Source organism: Mycetomoellerius zeteki, unplaced genomic scaffold (assembly GCF_001594055.1).
Source record: "Mycetomoellerius zeteki isolate Tzet28-1 unplaced genomic scaffold, Tzet1.0 scaffold151, whole genome shotgun sequence".
In the NCBI taxonomy this organism is placed as follows: Eukaryota; Metazoa; Arthropoda; class Insecta; order Hymenoptera; family Formicidae; genus Mycetomoellerius; species Mycetomoellerius zeteki.
This window is the reverse complement of record NW_017256458.1, coordinates 855,332-875,895: the sequence shown is the minus strand read 5'-3', so window position 1 is coordinate 875,895 and position 20,564 is coordinate 855,332. Positions and strand designations below refer to the sequence as shown.

At 33.9% G+C, this 20,564-nt stretch overlaps 1 protein-coding gene across 3 annotated transcripts in view; it reads right to left on the bottom strand.

Moving 5' to 3' along the window:
• Positions 1-19,293, bottom strand: part of LOC108720538 (protein HOS4) — a 29,326-nt gene extending 10,033 nt beyond the window's left edge. Inside the window, exons 1-7 of one of the 3 annotated variants that reach the window (XM_018444604.1) lie at positions 15,227-15,288; positions 9,904-10,047; positions 9,703-9,760; positions 8,553-8,714; positions 5,601-5,988; positions 3,407-3,838; positions 1,467-1,654 (exon numbers count right to left, since the gene is read on the bottom strand). In XM_018444604.1, the coding sequence (XP_018300106.1) occupies positions 1,467-1,654; positions 3,407-3,838; positions 5,601-5,988; positions 8,553-8,687 (1,143 nt within the window). In that variant the 5' untranslated portion in view covers positions 8,688-8,714; positions 9,703-9,760; positions 9,904-10,047; positions 15,227-15,288. Of the gene's footprint in view, positions 1-1,466; positions 1,655-3,406; positions 3,839-5,600; positions 5,989-8,552; positions 8,715-9,702; positions 9,761-9,903; positions 10,048-15,226; positions 15,339-18,886 lie in introns of those variants that run through there. The other 2 variants (XM_018444605.1, XM_018444606.1) reach the window with 2 other exon arrangements.
• Between the last annotated feature and the right edge of the window lie 1,271 nt (positions 19,294-20,564).

Here is a 20,564-nt window from a genome sequence, read left to right as displayed (position 1 = left end):
ATATTTTTGAATTCTACACTCTTTAATTATCTTAAATCAATTACTTTTCAAATTTTTAACACCTTTTAAATAATGATTTACAAGGATTTTCCTTTTTAAAAAAAAAATTTTCGCACGATAGTTGAAAATACATTTTTGCCTCTATTTTATGAATGTTATGACAGAGAACTGTCAAACTGCTATCACATGTTCGATGTCTAATAAGGACTTTACATTATAAATAAATAGTACGCAAATCTGCTTAATCGTATTCATTTAAATTAAAAAGGTCCTATTTGGAACTACTTGGAAAAGGTCCGATTTAGACCACTCTCCCGAATACACTCTAAAAAGTATAGATGTTAAATATAATTCTCACAAAAATTATATAAATACCGCATAATGTTAAATTCATAGGTATGTCCATATTTTTTATTCATATTTTTTAAAGTAAAAGATTTTTAAGTGAATTGTGTTATTTGTTTTAACTTAATTTTATATCAGGCTGACGAAAAGAACAGAGCGACGAGTGAAAATAGTAATAAAATCTCGAAACTTTTTACGCTTCTGTTAACTCTCGACCGTCTGCAATCAATCGTCGAGCGATCCACGGAGGTTGTTGTAGTTGTATACATTTTTGCATAACTTGCGAGAAACGGAACTCACGCCTCGGAATCACCGGAATCATAGTTGGACAATTTAAAAATAGATCCATTCGAAGGCGAAATTTGTTTCCTGCCGTCGCGCACGACTCGCTCGGCCTTAATTGCACTTTCATCGATCGCGAATCGTGTGCTGTTAATTACAAATCGCCGCCGGCTTTCCAATCCGTCGGATTCGTTTAGTGTGAGCCATTTCGCCTAAACGACCATCTCCCGTTCCCAGGTTGCAGTTTCGAAAGAACTTCGAACTAGATCAATCAATTCGAATTTGTGAAATTCGTAATTATTTAGGTCAATCATTAAATGTATATTTAATAATTCATACATTTTTTTAGTTTGCATATCGAATTAGTCAGATAATTGGGAGTAATTTTATGTTACACAATCTTATTTTTTAGAGTTTTGTTCTACTCATATGAAGGCTGATTATTGTACTCTAATTATGTTAATTTCTGAAACTAATAAGAAGAAACTTTAATGGGTGCCAAGGATCCATCCTTCAGCATCACAAAAATATGTGTTCCTATTACGAGTTAGTAAGCATTCATAATAATAACTCGAAAATCATCATTTTAAGTGATATCATTTTTTAAGGGAGCGATATTGCTTCTTTTTTTTCTGTAAAATCGCAAATTTTAATGCACTATTGAATTTTTTACAATTTTATAAGGCACACATTTTACAGACACGCAAATACACACGTCGCGCCATACGCTATGCGATAGAAAGTAAACGACAGGTAGAATATTGTAAAGCAATTTTTAAGTTACGAAGCGCAATGGCAATTAGAGATTAATTCAATTAATTAGAAACTTTTGTACTCACCCTGCCGCTACTGTCGACCACGTTGACGTCCATGCCTTTCAGACCTACTTTCCGAGCCTGTGTGACGATTTCTTTAAGACCAGTATCGTCAGCCTCTCTAGCGGCCCTCAAAAGGGCCGTAGGGCCCCCAGAGGGTATTTCCCACGAGGGCGGCACTTTTGATTTGATCGTCTCTTTACGTATATGATCTGCAAGATTTACATTCACCTGTGAATACTGTTCTGTTATTTTTTTATTATTTCAAAACTAATATCGAATTGTGAAAAAATTTTATTGGATTAATTGAGCAATTGTAACTGTCTAATACAATATATCAGAACTTATTATTGGATTATAACTCATTAGATAATAACTGTATTAAGTTTATATGATAGACTACGCTTTTTGAAATTGGCAAACTGTTTCAAATTTTACGGTCATGAATTGCAAGTTTGTGATATTTTGCAAGCATGTGATATTTTTAAAAACTCTTTCGACATTAATCTTTAATACATACGATGAATTATTTATGTCCCGTGCATATCTTTTCTTTGAAATATTAGGAGCATCTGGCTAAGCAATAGTCTCTGTCCTTTTGCTAAAAAAAGTTTAACATCTAAAGGATAGATTTTTGATATGTTGCCGACTTATGCGAATCATTGAGTCATGAATGGATCAACGTGTGTAGAGTGAGTACCTTTCTACAGCAAATTTTTATTTTTTTAATTTTTAACTAATTCTTGTTTATATTGCAAGAATTTCACAAACTATTAAAAAGAAAATTTAAATTTAAGCGATAATTTTTTACTAAAACGTTGAACATTTCTATTATATGCGTCAAATATTATAAATAATAATAAAAAAACGTTATAAATAATATTTTTCTAATTAGTTATAAGTTTTTTTTAATGAAATATCGATAATAAAATACATTGTTTAAAATGTAAGTACTGAATCAAAGTTTTAAATTTTTATATTAAAGAGTACATTTTTTTTCATTTTATCAACTGTAATTATAAAATTTATATGCAATTTTTGTTTAATACATAACTTTACAAATACTTTCGAAAGTATATATTAAAGTTATTTTATATAGTAAGAATTATCTAATAATTTTTGTATACTTATAAAAGTAATGACGATTGAAAATTAACAATTAACGGAACAAACAATCATGTGTAGTAAAGGATTAGAAAATCATCGTGTATACTGATAATGATTAAATTACTCGAACATCTACTTCATTAAAAAAAAAATAATAATTTGCTTCTTGATAAATTTGTGTCCACAATTTGTTAAATCCCAATTTTTGTTGAAAATTTTTGCATTGATCCGAGATATATCTTCAGATTTCAATGTTAAACAAACGGTTATCGAAATGTAAATGTTCTTATCAGTTAGAACATTTTATCAGTGATGTTACACGTTGGAATCAATTTGTCGGCGCTAATACCTAAATGACGTACATGTTAACACGAAAAGTTATGCACGTAACAAATCATTAGCAAATAATCTCTTACGTAAAAGCAATAATTCAAATATTTATATTGCATTGGTACATAAAGTATTATTGGATTTCAGATAGCTCGTAATTTCTCTTTTATTTAAAAAATAGCGAAAGGCTACAAATCTTTATTTAACCTTCTCTCGGCAATGTTAGATTTTAAAGACACAGACATTTTTTATCATAAATTCTGATGAACAAAGAATCTGTAACAAATAAGTAAAATGCAATCCAACTTCTATGATAATAAAATCTCATTGTTAAAGTTTTTACAAGTACAAAGACCCAGATTGCAGACAAAGAGTGAAGATTTTACATTGCCGATGAAAAGTTAACTATATTTATTAAAACAGATATTCTTTCTTTACAATTAGTAAGAACTAAGTAATATGGATATTGTATCAAAATCTGTAAAATCGCCATAGAGCGCGAATGTCATAAAGCACGCAGAACTCACCTTGAAGCACACCTTTGCGATAGACCTTGGCTTCGTGAACGGCAGGCTTCCGATACGGCACACGTTTCTCCTCGAAGCTGGTATCGGAGCTGAAGGAGACCGACTTCTTTACTCCGACACCCTTCTTCTTCAAACTCGTAGATAATGTCTGGACACTAGGTGACGGTCGCAGAGGACACAATTCCGCGTCGTCGCCGTTAGTCAGGACCGAAAAGTATCCCTTCAGACCGGTATACCTCGAGGATAAAGAGCCGCGAAGCTCGTCGCCGTCCGACGATCTGAGGAACTTGGTCAACTCGTCGTCCGGCGAATTCCTCTCGGCGAGTTTGCTGGAGGGATGATGATGCGCTAGACTCGCCAGGAAGGCGGAAGATCTCTTCAGGATTCCCTCCTCCGGCACCCGTTGCAACGTTCTTTCTCTCACTGGAAGACCTGCGGAGTCACGACTCTATATTTGGCCGGTGTTACTTCCCAAGACGTCTCGCGCCGCGGCGTCCTCAGCAGTCTGCAGTCGCAGGCTTAAATAGATGTATTTAGCGGCGCGCGGACGCTCGCACCTGTCGTAGATTGCCATAAAATATTTCGCGCAAGTAAACATATCGTGGATCGCGTGAGCACATAGAACTTCGCGCGGCGTTATTAGGATCGATGTGAGCCGAAAGTGAACATTTATTTTGTTTCGTTCTAACCTGAGCTGATAAGTCGCAACGCGTATTTGACGTACGAGTTTTAGAAAATTAAATTGTATAAATAGAAAGGTATCCCCTTTTACTTTGAAACAATTATTGGATTTCGGTAAGAGATTATTCAATAAACAGAACAACAAGTCACGATATAACGTCAAAATGACATTAAATTCAATCGGAAATGATTAAAAATGACTTTTAATCATCGTTTTGGAGTCATTTTGACATCATTTTGATATGATAATGACTTATTTTGTTCCGCTATGGTATAATTAACTTAATTTGTCTTTTATCGAATTCATCGGAACGTTTCTATTAATTTTTAATCAATGCAGTTTGTTTCCGTTTATTCTCGTGCTCGAAAATGAGTTGACCGCGTTGAGATTGTTATGAAAAGGTTCTGTGTATCTCGTAGTTTCATTTGCAATTCTAATCAGAAATTACGAGATATGTGATTTTCGTTAGATATTGTAGTTTCGCCAGTGGTAACCCGTGGGACGAAAGAGGTGAAAATACAAATTATCACGGTATGCACGTCAGCATCGTCGTTTCAATGGCCAAGTAGTCATTAGAGGGATACAGATAGTACAGGAAATTAAGTTTTCTGTCGAAAATAATTTCGGCTTTTGGCTTAGAATAGCTGATGACGATAATCTCTCCTTCCAAATCATATAAAAGGAATGTTAACTACGCTTAAGTATCCAGAAAAACGCAAATGATATAAGCACAAACTTGCTAAATATCAAATAAATTAAGATGCCAGTAGACAAACAATATCGTTTTTAATTTTTTCTTATTTTTAAAATAATATGTTTTATTTAGTTATTACACATCTTTTTGGTACAATAATTTTGAGAAATATACAGTCTATGTTATAATTTATATAAATAAATTGCTAATTACCTAGTAAAAAATAATCATTAATTAGATGTCGAATCGATTGGTGTCGAAATCTTTGATATCTATTCGACATCAATTTGATAAGTCATTTCTTGTTAGATAATATTTTCTTTTTAAAAATAAAGTTTTTGTAAAAAATATTTTCTCTGTACAAATACTTTTTGCACTCTCTGTATATAGATGTATTATTCCAACGTCTAACTTTAACCGTATATAATCGGTGCTTCTCTTAGTTGATGTATTCATACCTATAAGCGGTTCTGTTCTAAGCTTAATACTGTCAAAGAAGCTGACATTGTCATAAAAAATAATCGCGCAACAATTGGTATTTGTTAAAAGTCTTGAACAAGTATCGATACTCATTAAATGGAGTTTCTCTAAATAAAATAATAGTTACATTTCGATTAAAAAATGAGTATAAAACAAATTAATAAATAATAATAGGCAACGATAATTTTCGTTGCAAGTATATCAGTACTCGTTAAATAACTGGAACTTTTTTTATAAAAAAAATTAGCAATTACATTTCGATAAAAATATAAAACAGATTATTGAATAACAAATGATGCGTAATTTTCATTGATAAGTTTAGAAATTATGCAACGCACCTTCTTTCAAGTCCTTAGGCACGGAAGCGGACTTGATTATACCTCGCTGGATGCTCCTTGAGACGCCCGATCTTGTCAAGTTTTTGGACACGTCCTTCGGCTTCCTCGATTCCTCTTCTGTGACGAGGATGCCACTCCGAGCGGACTCTTCCTTGGAGTGGAGTCTTCCGTTTACAGTCCCGATCGACGACGTTCGTCTCTTGGTGGCGACGCTGGTCGTCGTCGTTTCATTCGCGGCGCGGTTATTTCGAGCAAGTTCGCCCCTAGAGGCAACGATGCTGTAGTTGTTAACCACGCAGTAGGCAGTACTCGATGATGTACATTTCGCGCGTCTGCGTGGGCCGCTTTCTTGCCACCTGGCTTGCTCCTCGAAGATCCGTCGGACTTTCTGCCGAACGTACGAAATTAGTCTCGAGGGAGAACCAAAATTCACATATTGATCGATGCTCTAGTTCACATCATACTCTACCGTCATTCAACTCGATTATCCGTAAATTCATAATTTGCCCAATCATTTTTATTTTTATTTATCATCGCCTGAGATTCTAAAGCTTTATTTAAGAATAAAATATATTTCTGAATATTTAAATCTAAGTTTTTAAAAAAATATATCTAAAAATATATCTCTAGAGTTTTATAGAATCTTAACTTTAATAACAGTAAATTTTGATTTAAAAAAATGTTATTTTAATTAAAAACTAGCACTATTATTAAATATATATATATGTACATATTAATTTAATTTATTGCATATATATATATTTAAAGAATTACATCCAGGGAAATACATATATGTCCGTATATCTAATTTTTATCTTTTCCTAATTATCAATACAAAATCGTCTCTCAGTCGAACACAATTTAACGCGCTCAGAATTTCCTCGCACTATAATGATGAATATCAATGCTATATTTACGAATCACATGTGTCACGAGCGACGGAGACATGAGCAATGGAGACTCCAAATTCGTTTCACAACATCAATTTATTCATTCACATCACGAGTCCGAATACCGTTACGGACACCGAAAAAAGTGATGAACGAATTACACGCTCTTCGAAAGGGGAGTTCTCTTCTGGCGAGATCTCTGACGTCTTTCAATCATGTGTCGGCCGATACAATCGCTGAATCCGCTCCAGTAGCACAGTCTTCCTCGGAAAGCGACTCGTGCCTTCCTGACGGTCTCAAGACGTACACGCGGAAAAATTCTAGCCGATTCTCTTTAAATAAGCTATTTATATGTCAGTTAAGCTCTCGCATCGGTCGGTGCCTCGTGTGTGTACATACACACACGAGTTATTAAGGTACGAATCCGAGAGCCACACTTATGTTTTCCTTATACGTTCACGAACAGTCGTACAGAGCGTTCATTGCGCATTTACACGTTTTCGACACTTCCAAGAAACCTCGTGAAAAATAATTAATAAAAAAATTCAAACCGTAAATTAATTTTGATTGACCTTTAAGTTGGTAAACTTAAAAATATATGCAAATTGATAGGTGGAGTGTTTAGAACCTCAACAAAGTTTTCAATATTTTATAGTTATATTTTTTACTGATGTATTATGTTATTGTTAAATAGTGAGTGGTCCTCAGAACACCTCAAACAAATTTTATCTTTATAGTTTTTTTAATAGTATGTATAGATTTAAATTTACATTATTTACATTATTTTTATGAGATAGAAGAATGTAAAAATAATTAACTTTAAGATCTTGGGCAATTCTTTTTATTTTCCTTTTTCCAAATACAAAGATTTTAAGATAATTATGCGTAGAGTGTTGTAGCCATCCACCTATATTTAAAGATTAAATTTACATTAGCTACAACTTCATAAAATAAAGGAATGTAAAAATGATGAACTGTAAAATTTCTGGACATCGATTAAAGCAATACTTTTTATTTTCTTTTTCTAGAAGGTTTTAAAGAAAACTATACCTGGGGTGTCGTGATCACTCTATCTATTCACAAAGTTAAACTTTGAAATTGTCTATAAATATTTTCATTAATTACATCTCAAGTGAACGCACCACTTCTATGAATGTCCAAAATAAATGATAAACTATCTAAATGAAATCTTTGATCTATTCTTAGTAACTGTCCATCTTTAATAGCTGATAATTGTGTAAATTTTCATATAAATATCGTTTAAATTTATTATTAACCCTTCAGAGCTGACGTCAAATCTATAACAGTTACTAATGCTGAATCCATAAAATCCAAAGAATTTATATTAATTAAGAAACACTTATTAATTTCAAGGAACTCAAATGGCATAACTTATAAAAAAAATAAATATTAAGTATATTTCAATCGGATTAAATTAAATTTGCTGATATAACATAAAGAAGATTGAATTGTTTGATATTTTTTACAAAGACATTTATAATTAAGTGAAATTACTAGACTCACCGTTAGCTTCAGCGGGTTAAATTATACTAGATATATTTATTTGCTGATCAAGATAGCGAGAAAAGAAATTTTCTTTTTGACAATGTCAAAGTAGTATTGTCGCTCTTTATATCGCTGTACGTTAGATATATACGTATTTACATTTAAGCACTAAAAGCTCACCGAAACTGGAGCAACTTACTTCGGAAGCGAGATCTAGATCGCTTCACTCGAAGACGCCGTGGAGAAGTCTATCTTATTATACGCATGTATTGTACAAACTTCTGTCAACCGTGTGCAACAACTTCGTTTTTTTTTTCGCTGAATAATCACAACGTTGCGTCTAACTTCGAGAACGTTGAATGCGCGAAAGTCCGATATCACGCGGCGACGCGACACTTTGCGGAGGAGTCGCGCGTCCCGCGAGATAGACTACCGCTCTTCGCTCTCCCGAGGCCGCGAGACGTCGCGCGACCGACCCGTCGACGTGATACGCGTCGACGTAATGAAAACGAAGATGCACGATGAATGAGAGAGTAAGAGAGAGAGAGAAGCTTACTTGCTGAGTGGTGGTCGGTTGTACAGTGGAGACAACGACATTGTTGTAGCTCCTATTGGTAACGTCGTCGGTGACCATGGACGTCGTAGTGGTTTCATTGCTCATCGTATGCTTCACCCTATGACCACCTACCATCGTCGAAGGTCGGGGCTCCGTGATAGGCTGGAAGAAGCTACTTTTCGCAATTCCATTTTATGATTCGGAATAATAATTCGATCTCAACGCAGCGAGAGTCGAAGTCGATGTAAAATGAGAGAGGAATAAGAACGAATTTTTGCTAAAGTATATTTAAAGATCTAGGTAGATACAGATTTAAAGATAATTTTGCTGGACCAAAATAATTATGTCCCAACAAATAAACTGATGTTATTTGTGATCATTTTAACAAAAAATGTTAAAGAAAATAATTATAGAGAGGAAACTCAAGCATGATGAGCAATGCTGCAAAAAGTTTTGACATTCTAACAACCAGCATGTCCTACATAATTATTTTGATAGTCCAACAAAATTATTTTCTGTTATATGTGTATATCTATATAAATTTTTAGGTATTGGGTTAGAACAAAAGTATTGCTATTTTATTTGCATCTTGTTTACATGTTTTTATAAAAAATTTGACAATTATATCATTCGATAAAATAATGTTTTAAGAATCGGTTTTTTTTTATTACAGTACGATGATTTTTAACGAAGCTATAAACAATCAAAATCAAAGTGCTTCTTTTAATTAATCCACGACATATAACTCAATAATAAAAAATCTTAGGAACATTTTTAAAGAACAATTTTGTTGTGAAAACTTAAACCTTTCAGAAAGTTGAAAATTTTTGCAAGTTTTTTGCGCATATGACAAGTCCAAAAACAAAAAATTTTTTCCCATTTTTGTCCAGCTCGTAGTTTTCTATGTGTAAAAATTATCAAATTCAATGAAATTCAAAAGACATATAGTGATTTTCCAAAAGTAGAAAATTTAAGCTCTAAAATTTTTTTACATTTAAATTTCATTTATTTTTAACGAAGTTAAAGCTGCTTGAATTTGAAAGTTCGTAGCGATAAGAACTTTTGTTTCAACCCAATACTTAGGGCAATATCATTCTTTCCGTGAAAAAAACTCCGATAATTATGAGGAATTTATTTTCAAATTACTTACTTTTCCTTTCTCTTCGTTTCTAGGTTCGTCACGATTACGACATCATCATGAAATTCAACTAGAGAAAGGAAGAGTGTTCTATTAATAGGATCAATAGACAGGTCATTCTTTACAGATTCTTTTCCCGGTCGAAATTTACGCTCGACCGAGAAATCAAATGGTACTGCGCAGAGGCTGTAATATAAATTAAAACGCACTCACTGGGAAACACTTTTATCACCGGGAACTCGAATCAGTTCTCCTGTCACGCGAGCGCAACGTCGTGATTTCCGCCGAAGCGCGCGTTGGAATCGCTTCTTCAACCTACATTTCTTTTTATTGTTCCACGATTCATCGACACATACGCTGAAAATTATGAAGAACACATGACAAAGCTCGATCGGGAAATTTTATTGATTATCCTAATCTGTTACATGCTTTCTTCTAGATTGAATTAGTATCTACCGTTAGTTATTTTAGCTTAATTATATTTCATCTCTCCTCTCATACGTTTTTATATAAACCTGTCACATTATTTTTCACATTTCTTATTATCTTATTTGATACTATTATTATACATTATAGTACTAATAAATATTTTATGTGGTTACATAAATATATCGCTCCCTTATTCCAAAGTGGCACAATTCAAAAAAACAAATTTCTCAGAAAAGAGGGAAAACTATTTTTCAAGTTAATAGAAAATTATTGACTAATTAAATAATATCGGCAAATGGAATATATTCTTATAACATAATCAAATTTTATTTTTGTCATTTTTGTTCCACACTTAACTACATGATAATTTTGAAGTTTTTTTTGACTATCCTTTTTATAAGTTATAACGTTTTGACGATTTTTTATAAAAATTAAATTAGTTTACGTTTGATTACTAGAGTAAAGTTTATCTATCTTATTTATGATATTAATTCGAAAATCGTATGTTTTTATTTGTATCACTTTTGAAGTAAAAGAACGATCGTATTTAATCATACTTGTGAGCTTTTTGAGAAATTGCTCCAAAATAGATAGCTTCCGAAAGAAGGAATTTCTCTTTTCATACTCTTTCTAATCAGCCAAATGCTACAATTCTTCCGACGAGAGCACGTTTCGTAAATCGAATTGTTCCTCTCTTTTTTCCCTTCATACTCACTGGCGGGCCGTTAACTTCATGGTCGACGGAAATTACTCTCCAAATCCGAGGCGAAAAGCGAGCGAGGCGATTCCGACGGTAAATCTAACTCTTCAACGGTGTACCCGTATAAAATCACGACTTTCATCTTTCGAACACGCGGTTATTTCGGCGCCGTAGCAGCATACGATATTATCCTATCATCGTAGCTTTTGGCTGTTCGCCAATATTTTGAACTTTCCAAGGTACACACCGGTTTATCGATCTTCTTCGACATTTTCGAAGATACTTACTTCGAACGAGAAAGACATGTGAATAAAGAAGAAGTTTTAACAGAAGCTGTGTTTAAAATTCTTTCAGCAATATTTTAAAGAACTTTTTTCAATTTTTTCTTTTAGACTTTCTACAATAAGCCATTACTTAAGTCTTAAGTCTTAAGCCGTAAAATTGATAGAGTAAAATAAATAAAATAAGTATTCGAAGTCAATTTAGTGGTATGTAGATAGAAGAAGTAGAGGGATCAAATTTCGAGACATCTTCCATTACAGAGTCTCAAAAAGCGCCTCACTATCGATTATGAGGAGAAGAACTCCTTGTAAGAAAAGATGCTTCATATGTACATGGAAATCGTTTGGCATTCAACACAGTGGACATACTTTCCATTCAGAATCGATAGCTGACAGTAATAAATATACAGACATTTAAATAAATATGCTGTATTGTCAATATACCAGATAAAAATATCATACAATTGTTGAATCGATTAAAATTAACATATATAAATGTAAAAGATTAAAGGGGCGATTTTATTATATTGTATTGCAAATTGCAACACGCCATTATGTTTGTCTTAAAGATTGTTTAACTCTAAATTGTCAAGCACGGTCAATAACCGATAACAATTACGAGTGGCTCATTGGAACGAAATTCGTGCGAGAGAGCAATGGATAATTGCAACGATAATAACACGTTCAATGTAATAAGAGACCTCGAGATTTCGCCTCGTTATGTGAGTTGGACAAAACTGGCACGAGCCGACTATACTAAATGGGCGCCAGAGTTATCGCCCCAGTTATCGAATTTTCATCGCTCGATTCCGCAGTGTTTGCTCTATCTCCCCCTCTGAATAGACTGTTTCATATCCATACAATTGCGTTGCTCTGTGAAAAGCTTCGGTGTCAGCTCGAGCATACCATATGGAACTATATTGGATGCTGTAAAATACGGCGTTCGTGCCTCTATCCCACGCGGGGATGCCAATCTACTGCTAGATGATCAATGTCCGGAAGAACGATCGCCGTTTGTCACAGAGACAAGAGAGGAAAAAAAGAAGCTCTCTTCTTGTCACGGACAACAAATTTTACGTGGGGCACTTTCCCGAGGTTGATGTTTTTCGTTTATGGATCGTGGACGATCCCTACCCTCGACAACCGTCGTACCGCGTTGTATGATAAGAGTGACTGATTAATCAAAGTGACAGAACATTATCGCGACGGAGTATTAGTCGCGGTAAGTGTCATATCTCGCCAGCTTGTGGCTAGAATTTCAATATTATGACGTCAGTCGGAACTACCACGTTCCATCGTGATAACATGCGTCTTGAATGAATAAACTCGTGTTCGCATAAAGTATCATTTAATCCCACGTTTGCAAGACAAATATCGCAGATTTGAAAAATTATTCTTTTTACATGCAAACTATTTTTTTTTCTTTTATAATTACAGCTTTCAAAATAATTTTATTAGTACCTATACATTTTTCATCGATTATTAAATCTAACGTATACGGAAAGAACGATTTTGGTGAAATATCTAAAAATTTAAATAGATGCAGTTCTAGAAATAATTTTGTTAAATTATCAAAATAATTATGTAGGAAACTCAAGAATGATGAGCAATGCTGCAAAAAATTTTGAAATACATTCTAGTAATCAACTTGAGCTTCCTATATAATTATTTTGATAATCCAATAAAATTATTTTCAGATCTAGCTAAATTTTAAATATTGTAGAAAATCGTTCTTTCTGTGTATAAGACATGCAAGGTTTGAACAACAATGTAAACCTTTCTCTCCCCGGCAAAATAAATATTTCAAATTACTAAAAACGAAAAGTGGGGTGCGTTCTCAGACGCATCATGATTGCATGATTACGAATTAATGAGACTCGCATAAGGAATATCCGAGATTTAATGCGCCACGAGAGGCCGACTCTCAACCTAAGATTCGACATCGAGATCGATATCTTGCCCATAACGTTGATTTATAAACGCCAAGCGCGTCGTTTCGGCTGCCGTAACTCGATCGAGAGGAACGTCAGTGATCAGCGCCAAGCGGAAGCTCTGTCTGATTGACTTTTAGCCGTGCGTGCCTTCTGACATTGATTGACCGTACTGCATGAGAACCCGTCGTTCTGGCAGCCACTACGTTATGGCATACGTAACGTCTACTCGAAAGCCGCTCAAGTTTTATCTATCATTATATAGCCGCGTCGTTCCGTTGGCGTCTCACGAAAGGCGCGAAATAGTTAACCCATTTCATTTTTAACACAACGCTGTTATGTTCATTCGGTACATATGTAGAATTTCCTAGAACTTTATTAAGAGAAGAAATCTGTTTAAATAAATAAAATTTAAGTAGAATATTCAATCTTATAACACTCGCATAGATTTTTTAACGTAATTATTCGCGTGATGTGTTTCTCACACCCCAACATTATATTTCAATTTTTATTATTTCTTTTTCATTGCTTCTTTTTTGTTATTTATAATTAAATAAAGATTAATAATATTTAATAAGATAGTTCTTGGAACTCGTTAATATCAAGGAAGTAAAAACAATACTGTTAGACACATTTAAAATTCTTAACGTTTTTTTATATAAATTGTCACCTGACTTTTAATTTTTAACTTCACATTTTTAACATTCCACTAGACTTCTATATCTTCTAACTTAATAGGATTTTCGCCTTTGACCGACGAATTTGTTATTAATAGCGAAAGACTAAATACACCACGCAAATAATGAAGAATTAAATTTATAATAAATTGGGTTGAAATTGCATATAGAAGACGTTAGAGAGAAGGCTCATAGATGTTTTAAAGGAAATTTGAGCTTTTTTAATAGCTTCAGAAGAGATATGATATCAATCATTAAAAAAACGATCAAAAAGACAGCCATATTTCAGGAGAAATATATAGAGAAACAATTATGCGGAATGCACCATGTAAAATGTCACTTGGATTAAGAGTGACATTTATAGTAAATAAGACTGTATTTGATGGAGATCGAGAAATGGATGAGGAACGTGTGTGCCAAATGACACCGATAAGAGCGTCAGGAGGGTGAGGCGCACAAGAACCGAACACGCGATCTTCTAATCGCCTCGTCTCGAAAAGACGCGACGCTTTTCGTGCCAAGGTCGGCACCCTCAATGAATTCGGAGCGAACTCGAGCACAGAGACATGGGCTCTTCTTCTCCATTGTGAAAAAATTCCTCGGTGAAAATCATTAGGCCGTAACAACAAGACACAGAGAAATGAGGCGTTCTTTTTTTAAACTTTTACTCACGCGATTTCCGCGAACTACCTACCTCTGGGGTGATTAAAAAGATAATTTGTTAAGTACTAGATGAATTAGTACGTTGCACTCGTAATTCTTGTGACATTCCGAGAATTACGAGAAGATCTCTATGTTGCGAAAAAAGCACTTTTATAATTTAATTTAAATTTAATCATGTTTGCTTATTATACTAATATCTTTAAAATGTGACATTTATTATGATTTGTAGTAAATTAATTTTACTATTGTAATTACATTAGAAAGAGTTTAAAATTAATTCTTTACATTAAAGACATAAATTACGCCACTATGTAATATTATTATTTTATTGGAATAAAATTATCATTACAATGCAAAATAAAAAAAAAATTTATCTATTGTATCTCTAAAATTTATATTACATGTACATTATTTTTGATCAGTATACACCTTATAATGAAAAAAAATAGAAGAAATAAGAAGAAGCGATTTTAAATATTATTTAACAGTTCCGTGCTTAAATGCAGCTAACACTAATTAAATACAGATTTTGACGGGCAAATTCCGACACGCCATAGCGAGCATGAAGGAAAGTATCGATAATTTTCTAGGACGCGATACGACTTATTAAGATTCCGCACGTGCCTATTCACTGAGGTTACTAATAAGTGTTAATAAGTCTCACGCGATGTTATCATACTGAAATAATAGTGACATTCATTTCAGAGTCACGTGCATGATCGTGTCGTTGACATTTTCAGGATGCGATCGTAATCTCGAGAAGCCAGTTCCGCGATTCGTCACGATCTTGACGAGGCTTAACACTAATAAATATCTGTATGTGTGTTTCACGGAAAAGACATGCATATTACTAACCGGTTTAAATCTGATCGTAGACGGTGTGATAGCCAAGAAGCTGGAATCCGTGAGCGTTCCGCTCAAGACCATGACCGTGATCGTTCACGTTGTAATTTGCTCTTCCGGAACACTGAAAGAAATCAGTCGAATTATTAATTCCGTCCAATTTAACAGTTTATACTTTATTATAAAGCTTTCTAGAGTTTTTATATTACAGAGCTTTCTGCAAACATTTTTCTGTTTCAAATTTAATCTACTTTAAATGTATGATATATGTAACGATATACCATATAATTAATATTTTTAATATATAATTGAGTAAACGTCTTTAATCTTTGAAAATTATTTCCTTTTTATTAAAAAATCAAATTGTGTTGATTTGTGTCAAATTAATGTAAATGTATTCAATTGTCTAATTGTATAATAAGATATACTGGACGGCAGTGTACGATTAATTAAATATTAATATGTTAATTTTTTATAAGCAGCAATTTAATGACAATATATTGGTTAAATATTAGGGATACATTGAGTACCTACATTTCAGAAAAGACAGTGACATTTTAATACAATTTCTGACATAATGTTAAAAAAAATCAATAATGTTTATAATCTAAATACAAAAGCAATATCAATCATAGGAAAGTATCACTATCTTCTCTATTTTATCGACTATTTGACTCTATTTCAGCTATCGAAATTCTAAATTAATCAATTCTAAATTGATCAATTAAATGATTAATTGATTTAAAATTTTAGCAGCTCTGTATGTTGTAGTTAAATATGTATATTTAAAAAAAAGAAAAGAAAGAGAAAAAGAAAAGATTGCATATTTTCATTGTAAGAAAATAAAATAAATTGCAGATAAAAAGAATATAAATTGTTGATACATTTTGACTTAATCTGATACATTTGAGTCGTTTGATACAAAATATTTTTTATTCCTTGCAATATTGTAAGACACAAAAAACTCGCTAAAATGATTAGAATATAATTGAAAAAGATTCTTTTTTATGCTTAAAGACTTAAACTTAAACATATATTATTCACACTCATTGATTATGTATGGATATTGTAATTGCGATCTTGACCGAACTCTACCGTGAGAAAATTTAACATGACTTTTCGACTCGGACTAATCTCGTGATTTGCGCCTCTGGGTCACGGTCTGAAACGTGATTCTTTGGAGTATCTACACTCGAGCTAGAGTGTACTACGCCGAGTATTCTAAATCTGTATCACGTAATTAGGCTTAGATGCGAGGCGCGCAGTGGAATGTTGTATTCTTCACGCGGCTACTTCGTGTGCAAAGTTATAAAACGTTATCTCGAGTTCTCATCACATGCAGTAACGCGTTTATGCAAACTGTTTTATCATTTACAAAAATATTAAGTGTCAAAAACCAAATAAAAAGTGGTACATTTAAAATGCATTGGTCTCTCGCGAAAACTCCGGTTTCCTGAAAATAAACAAGGTACTCTATTTTTGCAACGTCGTGGAAGCAATCGAGATCGTCAGGATGAACAGATGCACGGCGTAGCCTAAATCTGTTACCTTTGCGCAACCGGTGTCTTCTATTCTTGAATTACGATCGAAACGCGATCCTCGCGGGGGCACTTTTCGAAAACAAGGCGGCGGCGACGAACTTTGCGGCACGAATCGCACCATTTGTGCCGAACGATAACGAAACGCGAATCTTTGCGCGCGAATCGAGCTTATAGTTTCCACCACCGGCCGACTTCCCCGGATCGTTCGCTCGTCAAGGGGTTGATTGGCTACTGGGCCAAAGTTTAAATTGCACCCTCGCGTTGAAAGTCTCACGAGGGCTAGCTGGAGCGAGGCCTCCGGCATCACGCAGGCGCGAATTTTAGCCAGGTGTTACGATGCCGCGCTGATGGAAAATTAGAATGTGCTTCCGCGCGAATTTGAGGAGGCGCGCGTCGCATTCCCAGATACATGCAAAACCTCGCGGCTGAATTCTAATTACATCGCGATTTATGGCGTGTTCGCGTATACCTATCCGTATACACATATTAGGACGTGCGCGGATTCGTGATTGATTAAAACGGGCAACATCATTTGGCAGCTAAACAAAAGGTGCTGTTCTAACAGCGAACGCGAATTCAGATCGATATAATCTTGGCGAACTTAATTTTAGCTCCACGGAAAAATAAATTTCCTTTCAACTTGCGTTTTTTTTCCACGAATAAGCCAGAGGATTATTTTCGTATATCGAATCCGAAATCTGAAATCGCGATTATATCTTCCTCACCCATGACGTCACGGAACTTTACTTCTCTTTCTTAATGGATGGAAATTCTATTTTTTGCTTCTGTAACGTTTTCTTTAAATATTCTTATATTTTGACTTGGTTTTTTAATTACTTCATAATCATAGAATGAGAACTAGAATTCTGTTTCTGTTAAGCCAACTTCTAGCAATACGATACGTCGGCGAGAAATCGGGCTGACTTTATTTTTCGTCATTTTGATATCAAAATGACGTATTTAACGTCATTTGACACCAAAACGATCAATAATATAATAACATAAATAATATAATAACAATTAAATCACATCATTCTGACATCAAAATGACAACAAATAACGTTAGCTTATTTGCTAGGATATAATTATTTTGACGGTCCAACAAAATTATTTTAAATCTGTATCGAGCTAAATTTTTAGATACTTCAGCAAAATTGTTTTTTTCCGTGTACGTTGCAGAATTTACAGCGTCAGATCCAGAATTGTACGGCGAGACAGAGTTAATCTCCTCAGTTATTTTCTTGTTTTTCATTCTATATTTACGTCGCAGCACGCGGTCGCCACGTTGCAATAGGTGCACGTGCTCGCGGCTTCGTCCGATCATCCGATGATTCAAGATCAGTTCACTGAGGAAAACGTTTGGTATGAATAACTATTTATTGATATGTGACTTACAAAAACTTTTTTACCTTTTAATTGAAAAATTTTATTGTTTTAATCAAAATTTGATTAGAATAATGGTAAATTGGACAACCAAATTTTGTTTAACAAAATTTTTTAATTAAGAAGTAAAAAAGTCTTTGTAGGTCACATATTATATAAAACATTTCTCTCAGTGTAAAAACTGCTATAATAAAAATAGAACATCCATAACCACCGTATAACTCCTCCTTCTCCTCATATTCATTTTTGCTTTGCAACTTCTTCAAGATTACATGATTAATTAAAACTGTTAAAAGAACCCTTGACGTTGAACAGAAACTTGATGAGAGAAACATAACTTTTTTTAAACACGTGATTTTCCCGAAATGCAAGTATTGTAGTTTTTCTCCTGAATCATGATTGTATCCAGCGACGTTATCACACTTGATCAAGTGCGTGACAGCTGAGCAAATCGATTTAAAGGTATTAGTCAGGAAGACTAATGCTTCCATTGTTTCACTGTGAAAACCTTTTTTGTCCATACAAACTAAGTGTGCTTTTTAATATCTTTATCAATTTTATTTTATCTGCACTGAAAGGTGTATTACGTTAAAAGCGAAAACGAAACGAAATGAAAATTTGTTATGTTCTCACTAGTTCAGGTTTTTTTTTTAAAAAACCGTCATTTTTTAGAAAAGCTGTCGATGCTTTATGCTAAACGATTAGCAGAATCATTTCTCAATGTTCGCCAATTCCAAATTGGGCTTACCAGAATTATCAATTTTCTGGCTAAATGCCGCTAGTAGTAGCCATCATGTCATCGTTAACCAGAAATGTCGGGTGTCGGGTGAGAAGCATTTACATAACGTTGCTCGACTGGGACGTCCGTGCGATTGATGATTCGCCTATTAACGTCGAGACGATGTCCCAGATCACGCTTGATCTACCGCTATGAGTGATTGCGTCGTGGAAGTATAACTCGCACATATAACGCACGCAATTCGCGCGAACGGTGGTCACTTCCGAATTATTGTCGTTCATTGTACCTGGCAGTACTAAAATAATCTGGAGACAGTACTGCAACTTTATGCGGAGACGAGGTATCGGGCTAGTGAGGAGCGCTTATGCTATTTCTGCCGATCGTTTTTTGGATCGAGCGCTATTAACAAAAGATGACCAATGAAAAGCGAGCGTGTGCCGATGATCGGACAATAGTACGCGACGAACTAAGAAAAACATACGCGACAGCGAGATTTAAATATCGTGTCGCCCGCCACTTATGCAGCGTAAATTTGGTCCGTAATGAGTTCGCGCGGAGTTTTAATTTCGATCGCCAAACCGCGAATGACGTGTCGTCAAGCCGCGACAATGGGCCGTCGCAAAGATAATTTTATGCCTTGCCGCAAGGTAACAGTAAATGTCACTGAACATTTTGCCAGCGGTTTTGGAATCTTTTATAAGTAAGTTCTGGATCATACCATTCGTGTAAACGAAATTTCTAACAGTCAATTTTTAACAGTAAATGTCAATAACACTAAATTTATTGCCAGCGGTTTTGAAACTTCTTGTAAGTTTTAAATATCATACGTGCAAACGGAACTTTTGAAAATACTTTTAAAGAGGACGAGAGAAACAGACACTTAAATAATCGAGCAGTATCATAAATTTTAATTTAATATTTTTAGTAGTCAATTTTTAATAGCGAATGTCACTGAACACTTTGCTAGTTTGGAATCTTTTATATACATATAAGTTTTAAATATCATTTGTAGAAACGAAACTTTTGCAAGTATTTTTAGAGAAAGCGAGAGAGCTTATAATATAAACGCTTATAATATAACACAGCAGTGTATCATAAATTTTAACTTAATATTTTTTTTAATAGTCAATTTTTAATAGTAAATGTCACTGAACATTTTACCAATATTGAAAGTCTTTATAAGTTTTAAATGTCATTCGTAGAAACGAAACTTTTGGAAGATATTTTTAATGGCAACTCTGTTCAGTTTAATTATAATTTAAATTAAAATTTAATATTTTTAATGACAGTTCTGATAAATTTTAAATTAATTACACAGAGTACAGTCGAAAATTTTAATTGTTATAATTTATAATGATGTTTTGGAATAAACGTTGACTCGTTCGTAGATGAAATTTCTAGAAATCTAAAATTACAGTCACAAAACTCAAATATAGAGACGCTCATTCCTTAATTTTTTATAAAATGTTATACAATAAATATAATGTTTAATGAACAAAATTTTTGGCTTTTCTCGCGAGTTTCGATTCGAGGCATCGCAGTCGTCGCGGCTATTTTTGTCAATTCCGTGTATGTTAATCAGGCGGATACACGAAAGCCACAGGCAAGGTGATAGACAACAGTAACGAATCGTAAAACGAAGCATGCGATCTGAAATTGCATTACGTGTGAAGTAACACGGCGATTT